Source organism: Phoenix dactylifera, unplaced genomic scaffold, assembly GCF_009389715.1.
Source record: "Phoenix dactylifera cultivar Barhee BC4 unplaced genomic scaffold, palm_55x_up_171113_PBpolish2nd_filt_p 000233F, whole genome shotgun sequence".
Taxonomy (NCBI): domain Eukaryota; kingdom Viridiplantae; phylum Streptophyta; class Magnoliopsida; order Arecales; family Arecaceae; genus Phoenix; species Phoenix dactylifera.
Window position 1 is genome coordinate 633,722 of NW_024067734.1, and position 18,185 is coordinate 651,906.

The 18,185-nt window shown below is 38.2% G+C and overlaps 2 protein-coding genes across 2 annotated transcripts in view; one reads left to right on the forward strand and one right to left on the reverse strand.

Annotated features, from left to right (window-relative positions):
- Positions 1 to 5,246, forward strand: part of LOC103718364 (2-oxoisovalerate dehydrogenase subunit beta 1, mitochondrial) — a 30,179-nt gene extending 24,933 nt beyond the window's left edge. Inside the window, exons 12-13 of the mRNA XM_039117467.1 lie at positions 4,746 to 4,832; positions 4,923 to 5,246. Of these exons, the coding sequence (XP_038973395.1) occupies positions 4,746 to 4,832; positions 4,923 to 4,958 (123 nt within the window). The 3' untranslated portion in view covers positions 4,959 to 5,246. The remainder of the gene's footprint in view (positions 1 to 4,745; positions 4,833 to 4,922) is intronic.
- Positions 5,247 to 6,295: 1,049 nt separating this feature from the next.
- Positions 6,296 to 17,806, reverse strand: LOC103718362 (TATA-box-binding protein). The gene is made up of 9 exons (XM_039117468.1): positions 17,050 to 17,806; positions 15,337 to 15,424; positions 14,770 to 14,841; positions 12,711 to 12,761; positions 12,502 to 12,546; positions 12,316 to 12,408; positions 11,907 to 12,008; positions 11,745 to 11,818; positions 6,296 to 6,633 (listed from the first exon to the last, which is right to left on the reverse strand). Coding segments are annotated over exons 1-9 (603 nt in total). The 5' UTR covers positions 17,127 to 17,806; the 3' UTR covers positions 6,296 to 6,632.
- Positions 17,807 to 18,185: the final 379 nt, after the last annotated feature.

The window sequence follows — 18,185 nt, forward strand, 5'->3', positions numbered from 1 at the left end:
CCTTGAGTGCTAGACACACCTGCAGAAATTATTCAGATTTTCAACTTAGGAACCCAAGCTCTTTTGGGTCCTTGTAGGTTAGCTATTATTGTTTCTTTTGGAACCCATATTTTCTTAATAGCTATTTTGTCCATAGGCTTGCAGATTTTAGGATTACAAGGAGTGTATTTCTACATCCTCTTGTTAAATTTAACAAACATAGATTTAACATGAGTAGTAGATAAACTTACAATTTTCTGTTTTTGCCTATTAGGTTCATCAAATAAATTAGAATCTGTTTTAGGATAGATAGTGGAGGATTTAACACATATGTCATTAAGGAATTTTTGTATGTACCAAGATTGATATCCTAATCCAGCCTTTTCAAATTCAGCTCTTTGATTATTTATCATTAAGTTCAGCTTTTCAAAGCTGATAGTAAATTTTTCAACTATAGGCTTAAATTTGTTAACTTCTTTAGTTAACCTTTCATTGTCTTCTGAAAGCAATTTATTATTTTTCTGAATTATATCATAGCTTTCAGCAAGAGATAGATTTTTCTGATTTAGCTTTTTATTCTTTAAACTAAGCTTCTTATATTCTAAGTATAGATCAGAAAAAGCATCATGAAGTTCATCAAATGTAAAATCAAATTGAGCTTCAGTATGTACTTGATTTTTGAATGAGAAATCACTTTGTATTCGAGTACATACCTCATCTTCATGTGCCACAAAGCATAGATTTTCAATTTCAGTTTGCTGCTCTTCTTCTTCGGAGCTAGTTTCAAATTCACTAGAAATGTTAGTGCATTCATATTTAACTTCAAGCAAACTCCATATTTCCTTAGCAGTTATGCAAAAAGATATGTTATTAAGTTCACTATCATCTAATGCACAATATAGAATATTCATGGCTTTTGCATTTTGCTGAGCCATTTTCTTATCATAATTAGTATTTGTGTGTAGCCCATTGACTATGTTACTCCATAAATCGTAGTCATGTGCTTCAATGAAAATGCGCATGCGTGCTTTCCAATGTGTGTAGTTTATACCATTAAATAGTGGAGGTCTATCAATTAATTGTCCCTCTCCTAGAAAACTATCTATTTGAGTTGTCATGATATTTGGCTCTTTGACGGTTAGGTCAAAGTCACAAGGCAAGAAATTATAGAGCACCTGCTCTGATACCACTTGTTGCCCAAGGTGACAACCCAAGAGGGGGGGTGAATTGGATTTTTCTAAATTTTTGATGCTATAAAAGTTTTCTTGTTAAGAGCTGTGGAAGCTTTCTTAAGTTACTTGTGTGAACTTACCCTAGAGCAAGAATCAAATATAAAGCAAGAATAAATACAAGAACAAGCACAACACAAACAAGATAATGTATAGTGGTTCGGTGCACTCCAAGCACCTACGTCCACTCCCCAAGCCTCTCTTTGGAAATTCACTATAATCCTTCAGATTACAGTTGGATTGTTTTCCAGGCTCACAATCCAAAAACCTTTACACTTTGGTTTTTCGGGATCACCAAAAACCTATGTTGGTTTTACGGGCTCACCAACGAACCTTCACAATTGGTTTTACGGGTTCACCAACAACCTACGTTGGTTTTACGGGCTTACCAACAACCTATGTTGGTTTTACGGGCTTACCAACAACCTACGTTGGTTTTACGGGCTTACCAACAACCTACGTTGGTTTTACGGGCTTACCAACAACCTACAATATTGGTTTTACGGGCTTACCAACAAACCTTACAACAAGAGTAATAAGTAAAGAATGAAAGCTCCTAAAAGAGCAAATAAGGCAATTATAAACTACAAAGAAGAGTTTAGAGAATGTTTATCGCTTTGAAGGAGCTATTCTCTTCTTTGTCAAGCTTGCTTCACTTCACAAGGGTTGGCGGAGCTATTGATGACTCTTTGAAACTGCTCAACCACTTTCTTTTAGCTCTTAAGATGAAGCAATTGAATGAGGCTTGCTTTTCTAGGGTTTTCTCTTGAGTGTGCTTCTTTATTTCCAAAAGCTTGCTTCCTCTGATGAATACTCCCTCTTAAATACTTCTTCAACCTCCAAATAGTCCTTCCTGACCGTTGGATTGAAGAAACTAGCTGTTTATAGCCGTTGGAAGTCCAAAAAGCACTTCTGCACAACTAGCCGTTATGCTTCTGCCCGTGCTTGGGTCGACCCAAACTTTCCTGGGGTCGACTCAAACTACTGTTCATCAGACTTGGGTCGGCTCAAGCTTTTCTGGGGTCGGCCCTCTCAGGAAACACAGAACCTTATATTTCAGCCGTTTTTCACTGGGGTCGACTCAACTCTTTTTGGAGTCGACTCAAGGTTGGGTCGACTCAAGTTCAGTTAGGGTCGACTCAAGGTGGGGTCGACTCAAGTTCCATTGGGGACGACCCTCTCAGGGATTCCAGAGACTTGTTTTCTTGAGGCTTGAAGATGGGGTCGACTCAACTTTCACTTGGGTCGACCCAAGTGCTGTTCATCCGTGCCATCAGTGCTAGAATGTGCCAGAATGTTTTTAAAATGTACCAGGGTCGACTCTATCTCTTCTAGGGTCGACTCCTACTCTGTGCCAAGTGTTCCAAAGGCGTGCCACTTCGTTCCAAGGCGTGCCAAATGTATCGGGGTCAACTCCAAACTAATTGGGGTCGACTCTAACCATGTCTTTCTGCACTTTGAAGGTTAGTTATGCACATTGAAACAACAATATGATATTCCAAGCAAATTACGATGCATGGCACAATAGAGTTTCATACCCTTAACAGTGGAAATTACCGAATTGCCCTTTTAGGTATTTTTAACGTGAAACTTTGCCAAAATGGTTTCTTGAGCTTTCTACCATTCTCTATTACAAATTTTATCTCGTTATCAATTCTTGAGAGTGGTTTTGACCATATATTCTTAATGTATCGTGAATGTATCGAGGGTGTGTCATTTATCAGTGATGTATCGAATATTTCTTCCTTACTCACTTATGTACTGGATTAATTGAGTTAATAACATTAGCACTTCCATATGGCCTCAATGGCTTTGTAAGCATCAAAATAACACTAGGATCCTCACTTACAAAATCCTTTCAAAACCTCTACCCCATGGGCAGCTTAGCTCAAATATAGTTGGATCGAACCACCTCTAACCCCCCCACACCCTTTTTCCATGATTCCTCACATAGTTGTGGCTTAATCTTTCTCTTAGTTACTCATCAATGGTTCTACCTAAATATAGCCGAACCAACCACCTCCACCATCATAGCCCATGAAGAATAGGATGAAAGAAAGAACATCGACCATAATTCCTTGCTAGTTCTCTATCAACTACCAAAAGCAACTCCATGCCAATCTTATCAGTGGGCTCCCTCTTTTAGCACTCATCCAAGAAGAAGGCAGAGGAGGATCAAAAACAAAGGGGAAGGGATCAATGGTAACAACATTTTCCTCCTTTTGTCTTCCGTAGTGATTGACCAAAAAAAAACTCCTTGGTGATGATGGATGATTCCTTGAGATGGACCAACAAAAACAACGGCTCATAAGGTCGAGAGAAGGGGGAAGTTTAGATGAGGCATAGCATGGCCAACGATCTAGTGTTACTCTTTTCTTTTCTTGGTTGTCGACCCATGTGGGTCATTGGAGTGCTTGACCTGTGCTGTCCAGGTAGTTTTTATAGTTCTAGTCGAAGGTTCAAACAAGTTTCATAAATTTTGGGCTCTGATATGAACTAACCTGCAAGTTATGGGTGACTGGTTGACCATGTCAACTGGTTAAACTCACCCAAGTTTGACACCATTGTTTTATATCGTTAAACTCGTGCATTAATATCAATTGTTAAGACAGTAGGAGAAGCCATCCAAAGCCTTTACCCTCTTTTATCTTCTTATTCTCCTCCCTTCTTCCAATTGATAGTGCACAATTTGGGTTCTCCCAGTCTCTTAACTTGATCGTCTGCTTTCTGTTCTCATGTTCTCATCAGCTGCCCATGGCTCCTCCATTCTACTGTTCTGACCAATCATTGTGACAGTACAGCTTGAGTAATAGAGAATGGAGAAAAGAGAGATTGAAGTAATCCTTTTCTTCTAGAATTTCTTCGATAAACTCAAAGACAACCTAGCCCCTCTTGTGTTCTCTGCCTGATAGAAAGGTTGAAAGATCATATGCCTGAAGCTCTCTCTCTCTCTCTCTCTAAGATTCAGTATTGGTAGTTCTCCCTCTCTATTTAGATCCCCTTGGCACCACCATTGGCTTATGGACTCCATGGCCTTCTCCCATTCTTCAGTTTTCACCGTCATGGCACCAACAGACATCTCCCTTCTTTGCCACCACTGTGGTGCTCCTTCGTTCAACACTAGACATTCAAACTGACAAAGCGAGCTCAGTCTATATAGGAAAGAACCAGAGCCTGCATTCATAAATATGAAATAGAGTGCCAAACAAGAAACAAACATGTCCTCAGGTTTCTGAATGTTCAATTAAGGGGCTTGGATTTTTATCACAGGCAGGAGGCTACATAGCATAACTGGAATCTGATTGAAGAAAAGGAAAAGATTTTCATTAACAAAGGATGGAGCTTTTGATGCGAAATAGTGCCCAAAAACGATCATATATCCATAGCTTGAGACCTTGAGCCTGTTGATTTTGCTTCAAGCAATCACACATATAATTGAAGCCTTTTCAGGGTCAACTAGGTTCATATTTTTAAGGAACTTTCAGACCCTTGTACAATCTTATGATTCTGGATTCTGATTGTTAGCATGGATTGCAGTTGGAAGCTCCGGTTGCCAGAATATGTGGCCTCGATACTCCCTTCCCTCTTGTTTATGAACCTTTCTACATGCCAACGAAGAACAAGGTCTGTATATTCTGTGCATGCTTGCGTGCCTGTGCTGTTCTGGTTTGTGTGCTTGCATCCATTGACACTGGTTATTACCGCTCTTTGCAGGTCCTCGATGCAATAAAGGCAACTGTAAATTACTAACAAGGGAATTCTGCCAACAACTACCTTTTCTATGTAAATAGCCTCTTGAATTTACATCACTTATCCTGTTGGACCATACTGTGTTTCACTCCAAATTGCATTTAGCAATGGAGACGCCAAGGTGCTGAACAGCTTTCATCAATGAACAGTAAATTGTAAAATAATCAGCATCTGTGCTGGTACTCACAGTACTTTCCCAGAAAGGATGCTCCCAAGAACACTTCAGAGAACAAGACAGGAAACTTGATGCAACCAAGTGATATGATAAAGCAATATGCTGTAAGGCCACCACCACGTTCCTATAAGCTCCATCTTCAACTTGGAGGAAAGATTCAAATTATTATGTCTAGGTTTGCCAATTTTTCAAATGAAATCCTTATACCATCACAATCCACTAGTATTATAAAGTGCATTAGCTTTCCAAAATAATGACGAAACATAAAATACCCGAGTATAGCATGGCTCAGATGCAACCTGATTTTCTTTCAAGACATGATTTTAGACCTGTGGCTCATCCATTAACTAGGTATATCATAATGGGTCTAGGAAATATTTTGAACCTATTCAGGTCAAGGTGAGTCAATAATGATCCAAATCCAATCCAATGTATCATTGTTCTTCTGAGGTCCTGAACGGCTCCAAAACGAGTACAATTTTCATTGTCTCCAATAAAAATTAGTAATAAAACGGATATTAAGTTGAGAGAACTAGGGATGTTGATGCAAAACGTGACCATCGTCATGCGGTTCAACCTTATTTGAACCTTTCCACCTAAATAGCCCATGTATCCAAAGTAGTAGACGAGATAGGGATTTCGAGCTTGAGATTTTGGGTTGAGTTCAATTACAGTGGGTCATGTCATCCAATATTAACTCAGTAGACAACCAATAGGTCAAGACTGAACCCTGGGTTGACCGAGCCCATTGCATCGGTAAGGTTCGGGATCTAACAGAAGCAGCTGTATTGCTTGCATCATCTAGCAAGATATGAAAACGGCAGATGACAACACTCAGGTAAATGGTGTTGGGAACTTGGTCACATATTGTGGTTGATTCAGCAAACAATTCGTGCTTGACACAAGCTCTTAATGAGACCTCCAAAATCATAAACCTTGATTTCCCAAGCTCAGCAAGACAACACTTTCCCAAATGTGGTCATGTCAGGTATCCTTTGGGCCAGAGACGAGCTCAAATCAGCTCACCCATCCTGTATTTGTGCAGCAGGAGAAAACAGATGTGCTGCATTGGTTGAGAACCATTGGTGAATGGCCAGATTTTCCGAAGATAATTTATTTGTGGGATGACATTACAGCAACACAGCCGCACATCGTTCAAACATAATAAACACGATGCTCATAACTCATCAAGGAATCCCACCATGGCATTAGTTAGTCTGACAACAAAACAGGTTAATATTTATTTTTTGTCAGTGTCACCTGGAACATTCAAATCACAAGCTGTCGGCTCTCCTAGTCCTGATAGAATGACTCATGGGAATCTCTTAACGACAACAGGTCGTAGTCCTGATACAGCTCAGAAACGACAACCATCAGATCGAAGGACAACTTGGGCAACTGTCAAGGGAATTCTTCATCTATATACAGTTAGAGGATTTATAGCACTAGCAGCAATCTGGCCTAGGCCATCATTACCCTGCAACAGTTGCTCGACATTATCTGCACAAATAGGCAATTGGAAAAAAAGGGTCAAGTCATACGTACATTTTGAAAAATTTACCATCTTAGATGACGAAAAAGAAACGCATCCTTTTTTTGTGTGAGTGTGAATATACTGGGAAGGATTTCATGGTCCATAATCACAAACCCATAATCCAAATATCATGATGATACAGTATTAGCGAATGACATGTAATACACATGGAGGAATGATGAACAATGTTAATCAGCTTGTTACTGATGACCATGGAAAATGCAGCAAATTACTAATATATGAAAGTTCCAGAGATAATGTACAATGGGGAGAAATAGAATGCCAAGGAAAATATTGCAAATCAAGCATTTGGTAACTACTATCAGTTTATAGTGTCAGCCAAAGCCACACAAATGGCCTGTGGACTATCACTGAACAACGTAGCATAGTCGCATGTACTAATTACTAAATGATTAGTACGCCCGCCAAAAGGCCTTCCAATCACATTCTATCTGAAAGGCAGACATCGCTATCCAGACTGGCATTTAGTAACACTACGATTGGGAGCTAGCAATCAAGATATTTATGGACAACATGGCAGCTGGTGGGGGAAAGTAATATATATAGTACTAATAAGGAAAAAGCCTCAAGAGTGCTCATTCGAGTCCCTTTGCTTTACCCCATCCTTGGGTCAACTGTGTGTGTCCCATTACAAGTATTCTTCTTTTAGTAAATATATACATCTCCATATTGACTAGTGATGGGCATGGGAAGTCATAAACAATATGCATTGCACATAAGGTGCAAACAAGCTGAATTTGAGCAAGCTAAGCCTATCTCAAGGTTGACTTGTTTGCAATCAAGCCGAGCTCGAGCCAGCTCATCTAATTTTGAGCTGAACAAGTGCTGCTCACAAACAGCTTAAGTAATTTAGCGACAGAATAACGACCCTTGAAGCCTTCATATCATACTTTGAGCTAATTTCCACCATTACATCTCAATGTTACAGTGGAAGACATTCTTTTATATGCAATAATATTTTCTGATAATTATAGTACAAAGATTTTTTTTAATTTATAAATAATAAAAAATAATATCTGGCATATATTTATTATTCATTTACTTATTCCAAATTAAAGTTTAAACAAGCCAAGCTACAATAAGGCTGGCAAATAACGACTTGCCGTGTCAACCCAACCCATATCCGACCAAGCAAATAAATAGGTTTGGATTTGGGCTAAACAGATTCGGTCGTAAATAGGCTGACTCATCTTGACCTGTTTGTTAAACGGATCAGGTTCAGGTTCAGGTTCCAGGACAATAATCCGTTTAATCCATTTATTTTACCTATCTAAGCCATATAATGGACCGAACCATACCCATGCTCGAAACCTGTTCCCTTGATTTGGACCCGCTTGCCGCCTATACTTAAGTTCGAACTCAGCTTCCAAAGAATTGAGAGTTCTCCACTTCTCCTAAGTTCCATCTTCGACTTTGAGGATTAGGGCTAGGAAGACTGCCCTCCATCCCTCCTTGTCTCCCCATCTATATGGCACCTTCCGACACTGCCCAGCCTGGAAATGCTAGTACCCAACTCCTACTAACCCGATCCCTCTTCATTGCTATGCGTCTGTGAGCCAGTGTATTACACGGCAAACCGGAGTTGCATCCTCTTCGAGATCCTGGGGGGTAGTGGCGATGGTGGGGACCCAAAGTTGAGCTCCAGGATTGTGCTGAAGCCGACCTTCCTCACCATGGTACTCCCCCTAAAGAACATCAAGCAGTTCAACCAATCTCAGGCCGTGCTGCTTGAGGCCACCCTCATTGCACTATCCTTTGGCTCACGTTCTGCTTGGCAATCTGGTTCGGGAAGGTGGACGGCAGAAAGAGCATTTGGTTTCGGTTTCTTGCTTTCTTCTTTGATACCAAGCATTGGCTGGTGAGACCTCCCTAACCTATACATCTTCTTTGTGCTGTAATTGGACTTGCAGATTGTCTGATCTTTTTCTTTCATTAACAGAATCTACCAAGTGGCATTGTTTATTTTTTCTTTCCTTGATTCGTGGGTATTATTGTATCTCTCTTCTTGATGCACAATACTTGATTGCTAGCTTTCTAACTGAAGGTTCGATCATCAAAATTAGCAACATTCTTGTCATTACCTTTGTTGCTAAAAAAGAAAGACTATAACAATCAGATTCTTAAATAAAGACCGGGTGTAATCAGGTAACTGCTAGGGGTCCAAGATCGGAAATGGATATATGGTGAAGCAGCAGTGTTTCCTGGCAGGGGAAATAGGTTAAACAAGTTATACACATTTGCTGTTCAACCTGACCTGTTTAATAACCTGACCTGTTTATTAAACAGGTTAAGCAAATAGGGTCAGGTTACCTATTTATAAAACATGATAGGTTCATGTTTCAAATCCTGACTTGTTTAATATATATGTCAAGTTAAGGTCTGGGATTTTTTGACCTGACCCACATCCAACCCAATCCATATACAACCCGACCCAACACAATTGCCACCCCTAACTTGAGCAAGCCTAGCCTAGCTTTAGCCTGGTTGATTGAATAATTGCATGAGCCAAATTTGAGCCAAACACAAGCTTCTTATGATGAGCTCATTCATTTTGCAAACCTAATTGCACATGCCTAGCACTATACAAGATAATTCTCAACGCCCTTCCTTCCCCAAGCTCAGCAATTGTATCAGGGTATTAGCAATTTAAAAATTTAATAGTTGCTAGCATCTCACATATCTAGAGCATATCTATAAAAACTAGTCTATAACAAGTTACTAGGGATATCCTACTAGTGCAAAAATAAATAATGGGAAATCTAAATTGAAATCCACATTGTTAAATGTAATTGCGACATGTCAAAAGGCTAAAAACCAAAAAAGAATCCAAGGCTTGCATGATTGTTAGTTATGCATCAAGTGGTCCCAAAGTGGCAGTTCAAATGACATGATATAATTTTCTATGCGATCTATGGTGTATGATATATCTTGGCACAAGTACAGTCCATTTGGCATCCACATGATGAATAGATATAAGGGACCATCAAAACACAAGATTTTCTGTTTTTAATTATTTTAAATATTAAAGATCATGATTGGAATTACTGTTTTTGCACATGTAGGATTGCAGCCCCAATCCTGTCAAAAGGATACTAACTACAGACATGCATAATTGTTATTACAACCATGATTACATAATGTAAAATTTATACTATAACAAAGATTAAGTAGCACTTAAAACTCACCACCGGACTGCCCTTACAAGCTCGAAGCACCATCCCTTGAATATATCTATGTAACTTATTCTATTATATCACTAACTTTTGAAAACCCATTCAAACTATTATATGGGACTCATTGAATTAATGGATTTGTTTTATACTTCTATGAAGAGGGACAACCATAGGTTGACATCAGCAAAGTCAATAATGAAGTAGATTGGAGAAGACGACACAAGTAACAAGAAGGCTAAACAAATAACTAAGGGAATCCTTCCTTTTCAACTCAACAAAAAGTTCAGCATCTCATAACATGATTCAACATTCTACATCGCAGCCTTTATATGAAAACATAAAATAAAATAAAATAGAGAGGGTGAGCCTTGGTGTGATGAGGTTGCTTCATTGTGACCTGGATATCACAGGTTCAAAACATGAAAATAGAATCTCTACACATAGGGTTAAGGCTAGGTATGTCTAGGTATGTCTGACTCTTCCCAGACCCCACAATGGCAAAAGCCTCATCTACTAGGATGCCTTTTTTCTACATTATATAGCAACCTCCTATATTGGCCTTTGAATCCTCTCTTAATGGATCTAAGCAATTTACTAGCATTTTTTATCTCAAAAACAAATTAATAACTCTCCAACCCACTGAGATAACTCTCTCAAGGTGATTGCGTGGTGTATGTCTAATGGTAGATGAGGGTGACAGATGGGTAAGATATCACGGTTGGAATAAGTTAGGATAAAGTGGGAGTTGTCCAGGGCACAGATTGGCGGGATTTAGAGATAACTCTTACATGAAAGTTTTTGTCAGCTTGGATAGCTCTTATTTGAGAGTTGAGCAAAAAGGGAGGCTTCTCAACTTGGTTTGCAATCAGAGAGGAACTGGTGAAGCAAAATCATCAAGGATTCCGATCGAGTCTCAAGTTACTGTGCCAAGAGTTCTAGAGGTAAAATGGGAGAGCATATGTCTGGCTCATGGAATTGAAGAGTTTGTTTTTTTAGGTGGCCAAGATTGAATTAATAAGATACAAGAGCTCTGATCACCTGTGTATAGAAATTTATCCATGCTTTTATATATGATATAAATTTACATTACATTATCATGGTTGGAATCACAGGTATGCATATCTATACTTAGTATCTTGTTTATGGGATTGGAACTGCAATTCTACAGGTGCAAAATCAGTGATTCCAATCATGATCGACAATATTTAAATTTACATTACATTACCATTTTACTATACTAGCAGCCTCAGATGCTGCTGCCCTTTTAGCTAACTAAGCTCATATGGTCAACCAGGCTTGCTGCCATGACCTATGGCTGGAAGCAATTGACAAGGGGTGACCAGATTAAAAAGATCAGAAAGATGTTTATCAAGAACCTTAGCCTACCTGTATATTAATTTTTTAAAATTTTGCAAATAATTAGGAATCCATATATTCAAACAAAAATCCCTCTCTATGATTTAAAAGTATTATTGGCCAATTCTACATGCATTTGCACATGAATTTTTACTCATATTTATAAATACGAATAGGCAGATTTTTTTGTGCTCATAGGCCATCATATTAGGAGCTTCAACAATGCCCCAGGCACCAATATCCATATTTTCTAGATGGAACTAGACTTTCGGTAACATCGGAAAGCACATTTATGGACACAAGCCTAATAGTGGCAATATAGGCTGGTACACTATGCTGGACCCTAGAATGACATGCATCAGAGTCTGCTTTTGAGTTCCCAAACAGTGGTTCTTAAACAGCGTATATAATAACACAATAGCCAGCTCCCAAAGTCATACAATTTGGACTGTTTCTAATGCATATCACTATCACATCTACTTAGGCATTTTAAAAATAAATCAATTTGCTGCAAGAGTTTGTCATACCATTGCTGGCTTTTCCTGAATTCTGTGAGGACAGGATATATGTTCTCGAATGCAGTGTATGTCTCATCTCTCACCTGGATTTCAATTCAAAGATAACAATCAATACAAATGAACATGACACAGCAACTGGAACAAAAGAAGTTCGCCATGAAGAACACTCACCTTAGCTCCAGTAAGAACAATCTTGCCTGAAACGAAAATGAGAAGTACAATCTTTGGTTGCTTCATCCGATATATCAGGCCAGGGAAGAGTTCTGGTTCATACTATTAGAAGCAACCAACAAGCAGCTGCATTCAGAATATGAACCCACTCGGAAAGCCCAGAAAAGACAATAATCATACAGTAGTAAAAAGAAATGAAACTTGTGCAGGTCCTCCAACTTTGGTAAAACTCAAAGGCCAGTCAAGAGAATATTAATTATACTGTCTTTTTTCCAAAAGTTTTACAATTTTTTACCGCATTCCAACCACTTAAAAATTTTAAAAGACAACAATAAAGGGGAAGCAATAAAAAATTGTGACAATTTTATTTGCAGTAGATTATGCTGAAGCACAAAGAACCATAACTTACACTGGAGAAAGCACCATGGGAATAAGCAAGGCCCTCAAGTCTTATGGGGAATTTGACATCACAAGAACCAACGATGTTCTGAATCTTGAAATCCTACAGATCACATCATGGATTGGATGGAATTAGGATTTAAAGAAAAAAATCAGACAGCAACATAACCTCAAAGAGCCTCAAAAATCTAAATACCTTGAATTTAGCTGGAAACCCAAGCTTCTGGATAATGCGAGCATACTGAAAAGCACAAACACTAGGTTAGACAAAATAATATTCATAAAAAAGTGCAATATTCATGTCCACAAATGGAGAAGCTACACAACCACCATGTGGAGGGCGTAAAACAATGAGAATTGAGAAGCATATTACTGGTTTGAAGTGTGTTCACTGTCATTTAATACCTTCCGTGCTGCAAGTTTTGATTGTTGTTCGCTTTTTGCTCCTGTGCAAACCTAAACACAGTTTGAAATTTACCATTAAAAGACTACAACAATTACAAAGTTACCCCAAAAACAATGGCATATTTGCAGAAGCAGACGTAACATTTGAGATTTCCTTTAATGAAGCTACCTCTTTGGTTCAATTAATTTGAAAGTGTTGATCACATGGGTATCATCTAGCTGAATATACATCAATTTATAATATATATACGTCAGTAAACGATAGAGCATCAATTTCCATCTTTGACCAATTTTTAGGGATGTGCAAGGAAGAGAAAAGACAGTGATTTGGATTATTGGGAGCAAAAAAAGAAGCATCTAAGGTTTATGTGTAGCTGCACTAAATTGCAGTGGATACAAGCTCCACTGACTCCCTACAGACAGGGATCCTTAGAATTTTAAAACATCCAATCCAGATCATCAAAGATTACCTCAAACCACAAAAAGGATAGCCTCATAAAGAAATCCACAAAAGCAATCCACAAAAATGATCCATTACCATGCTGAGTAGGAAGGTGAAATAAATGTATTTACACCTGGCTCTGTAGGAAACAGCATAGACTAATAAAAATCAGGTTGTCCAATAAACATTTAAACTGTACATAACATCTGTGAAAAATGAATTCAACACTTGTTTAAAATTTCCAAAAATCTAGATATTTCTGCCTGGAATTATTCATGACAGTTTGGTGCACCAAGTCCTTCCTAATCTCATTAAAGGCAATCTAATTAATGAATGGGCTAAATCAATATTTGTATTACGTATCTGCCTATATGCAATTTACACAAAAGTAAGGAACCAAGGTAGTAGGATGTTTTGCACTGCTCACTTCTTTCAATAGTAGAGACCCATGCCATGTCACCAACGTATTCATGAACTTGCAAGGATGGATGGTGCTTAAATCGGATTGCTAGGTTCCATTCAAAAGATAAAGAGAGAATTCATCTTAGCCTGTTTTCTTACGCAGCGGATTCCATATAGGAAGATAAACACATTTCCTTTTACAAGCATGTGCTACCATTAAAAAAACTCAAAAAAATCCTCTGCAGTCCTCTGGAAGCATCTTCCCATTTAAAAAGATTGTTGATACAAAATGAATTTACAAACAAAAATTCAATCCATGATGCTTAGAAGAGAATAGGAATCCAAATTAATGCCGTGTAAGGGACTCTTAGTTTGCTTTATATATCAAGTGGTCAAGATTATGTAGATACATTAAAGAAATGTCATTACATTAACGAAATGTCATTACATTACTGAGCGTAGAGTTTTCACAATTAATTATCAATTTCAGTATCTTAAGTCTTAACACATCTTAAGTAACCTTAAATAAAGCTAATGAATAACTTAACCAATTTTCATAACTTGTGGATGTTCCTTTTTTTTTTTTTTAAGACGACATATATTTCTTTCCTTCATTTCTAAAGTCTCTTTTTGGTATACGCATCAAAAACAAAGCCTTATATGGAACATGTCCCTGTGCCTAGATGGTTGGAGACCATCCTCTCTGATACTTGAGAACACTCAAACATTTGGTACTCAAGGTAACACTAGATACAAGGCACTTTGAGGATGTTAGTGAAAATCATATTTTTTTCTCTTATATGGATCATAATAACCCTTGTGGAATTGAGGAAGCATACAGTAATGCAATTCCAGACATACTAGGTTTATTTATTTGAATACCTAATAGTAATATTTGATTTAGAAGGGAACAATAATCAAATAAGACAGAAATCAAGAAGCAGAAAAGCAAATATAATTGTTCATCATTAACCCCCTCCAAAATCCATCCGGCAAAAAAAAATTAAAATATTAAAAACTGCAATATGCAATTTGAAGCATCTTGAAACATCCAATAGTGGAGGAAGAATAAATATAGTCAAAGGCAAGGGAATTCATTGCTTTTTGAAGTTGGAAGTAGGTCATAGTAATTAACCATAAATAGTTAATACAAATTCTCTAACCAAGACAAAAAAATATGCACAAGAATACATGAAAAAGCTAAAGTGTACTCACCATTTTTCCTGATGCAAATATCAACGCCGTGGTTTTTGGTTCTCTTATTCTCATGATAACTGCCGCAAAACGCTACCAAAGCAAGAAGAAGAAGAAGAAATCAAACTACAAAAATCAACATACAATTCTAAACATACAAAAATCAACATACAATTTAATTTTTATTCAAAATCTTGGCTAAAGCATTATATATCTCGTAATAGTGACTTCACATTACATCATTTGAATAAGGATAAATTTTTAAAATGGCATTAAACATTGCCAAAAGCACATGTTTATCTTTCCCTAGCATTAACTTTTGAAACTATTGCAAATTCCCTAACTTATGAAAGCTCTGTAAGAAGTCAATTTTTGAGGTTAAGTTTGCAAAATTACACACCCAGCAATAGGCAGGACAAAAAGAGTTACATTTATTCTTTTTTTCCTAAAGATACCTCACGTCATGGATATCGATAGACAAGTCAAAAATGAAATCAATCTACAAGAAAACGAGACTAAAGATATGAGAAAAAAAATAAAGATAAAAATTGAGATGGTCAAAATTTCAAAATGAAATTAGAACCATACCTTGGGATTGTACTCAGCATTACGAGCCTGCAGAGCAATAGCTTTAAGATCCAACTTGCAGTCCAAATTAACAGTTGACACAATATTCCTTGATGGTCAACCAAGCCAAAAGCCAACACGAGCACAACCATCAACAAATTATAACATTTTTATAAAGGCAAGTACTAGAAGAAAGCGTATTCAGAGTCTTGCAAAATGCTGAGATGAAAATGATAGAAGCAATGCACTTACAATTCCAACTACAAATACATCAGTGATTTGTAATAGTACGGCAGATGCATCCTTTAACATTGCTTAGCTAGAATAAATATCTTTCCTTCACATGATGCAAATTGCCTTTATCATTCCATCATCAAAATAATGTTCTTCAATATATTCCAGAAACAAGAATCCAAGGACCTATTTGGCATCACTTTTATTTCTTATTTTTATTTTAAAAAATCACAATATCCGAGAAAAAACATATTTTGTGCAATTATTTTTATTTTCTATTTAAAAGTCATTTTTCATTATTTCTATAAAAATGAAAGTATAAAATTCTTACTTTCACTATTTTCAAAAATAAGATATTTATTTCTTTTATCACAACCATCTACACCACCTCCACTATCACCATCATCACTGCCATTATCACCGCCTCTTTCATCCCCACCGCCATAATTGTCGCCACAAACACCATCATCGTCTCCACGACCATTGCCATCGTTGCTGCTATCATCTCCACCACCACCATTACCCCACCACTACCACAACTATTACTGCCACCAACCCACTGCCCCTGCTGCAGCGCCACTACCACCACAACTTCTACCACACAACCACCACCATCATCACTAGCATCCCTGCCATTGCCATTGCCATTGCCGCCGCCACCACCACTACGGCCTCAACTATCTTCATCACCACTACCACCGCCTCAGCCACCATCATGTTTATATTTTAAAAAATAATTGACTATTCCATACATGTTTATATTTTAAAATATTTAGAATAAAATAAAATTTTATTTTTTATTTCTGAAAAAAAGAAAAATGATAGTGATCCCAAATGGCGCCTAGGTTTATGTTTGTTTAAAGGTTGTTAAGCACCTCAGATAACATTACCAGTATAGTGGTGCAGTACCTTTTCAGGTCAAAATGCAGCCAGTAATTATGTAGTATATTACCAGATAAAACTATTATGCCCATGATAACACAAAGGTGTCTTTGACCAACCAGCACCACAGGAACTATTGTGGCAAGTGATATTTGCTTCCACGTTATCAGAGAAATTTTCAGGTAACCTTGCTAACCCAATTCCAACAAAATGGACAAAATGGAGGAAACACACGCCCATGTGAGAAGAAACTGTTTACAAGGAAAACATCAATTCTCTGAAATCATTCACTTCAACAGAAAAAATAAAGCTGACTTATACAGACTGTTTTGAAGAGACAGAAATTTATGTCAATGGGAAATATCTCCACTAAAACACAAAACCATCACCATACACAGAAAGCTCAATTAATCAGTCATGAACGTCCACATGGATAAGGATTAACATAGGAGTCAGACTTGAATTTCGTCAATTTTAAGTACAATAGGGCATCTATCGTTTGAACCAAAGTAAGCATTGAATATTGTCCAATAGCTATCCAAGGATAAAGGAAGGAGGTCAGAACGGATGGAAACAAGGATAAATCTAGATTATCTTCGTGGTGGAAGAGAAACTTACTGGAGCGTGGGAACAATGCCAGACGGATGCTTGGAAAGATCAACCGGCTGGCTCCCCTCCAAACCGTGGTCGGCCATGTGCTTTCTTTTCCAAGATGACTCCTTTCCCTCAAGCGATCGATGAGAACAAATCCTCTCCTCAGATTTATAATTTTATTTATTTTCTTTCTTTTACCTCTGTAACCTAATAAACAGGATTTTATATTCTCCAAATTTACACCTTGTTTTCTTCCTTCCGTTCAAATGAGAGATCCACAAAAGTCGCTCCTTTTAGAGAGAAAGCAATTAGGAATCAACTTTGTCCGAGCTGATGGCACTCGATCGACAGGGATTTGCTTCGAATCGGACACGGAGAAGGAATATCACGAAACCAGGTCTTTATTTAGCTCTAAGTAGATTTCCAGACGATCGCAATCGGAGATCTAACGCAAAGAGGGAGGAGGAGACAGATCTAGCGATCTCGGCCAGCTCCGAACCAAATCCGACCAGTTTTTGGGGAAATCTGGGATTCCGAGGACGACGGAGAGAAGGAGACCAATCGATCTGAGCGGGAATGGAGGAAAAGAGCCGATTTTTGAAGAGGAGCAGGCGAGGATTTCAAAGACGGAGTCTTTTATAGGGAAGGAGACGAGGGCTGGAGGCAAAAGTAACGGATGTTTAGGGTTTCGTTCGGTCCGAAATGAGAGAGAGAGAGGTCAGATGGGGAAAAATAGGGGCGAGCGTGAGAGAGAGAGAGGGCAAGGGAAGAAGCGATGGGAGATGCTGCCTTTTCTATCTGGGTGTGGATATTTATAGCGGTCCACCGTCTGGGGTGGGCTTTGTCCGGTAGCCCAGCGAGCCGACCGGCTGTCGCCGGTGGGCGATGGTTTGATTTTATAGGTCTCTTAGTGGTCCCAGAAGTTTTCCGAGCTAGACGCCAGCAAGAATGGGACAGGGGTCGAACACCTTCCTTCGCATGTATCCGCCGTTGGATCGCGCAAGGACCGCTGTGCAGACGGATAATAAAACTTTGGAGTACTTTGGAAGTTGTGCAGATTGTGATCTAACGGTCGATGTGGTAAAAGAAATAATAATCATTTTTGGGGCCAAAAGTACGACCCGAGCCCGCAAAGGAGGGCTCGATAAGCTAGAGATGAA

Bases quoted from the DNA above. Each gene is read 5' to 3' on its own strand.
- LOC103718362 (XM_039117468.1), bottom strand. From the start codon at position 17,126: ATGGCCGACCACGGTTTGGAGGGGAGCCAGCCGGTTGATCTTTCCAAG. The intron at 12,009-12,315 runs GTAAGTTATGGT...TGCTTCTAATAG, and splicing joins CCCATGGTGCTTTCTCCAGT to TATGAACCAGAACTCTTCCC. The intron at 11,819-11,906 runs GTGAGTGTTCTT...ATTGAAATCCAG, and splicing joins TTGTTCTTACTGGAGCTAAG to GTGAGAGATGAGACATACAC.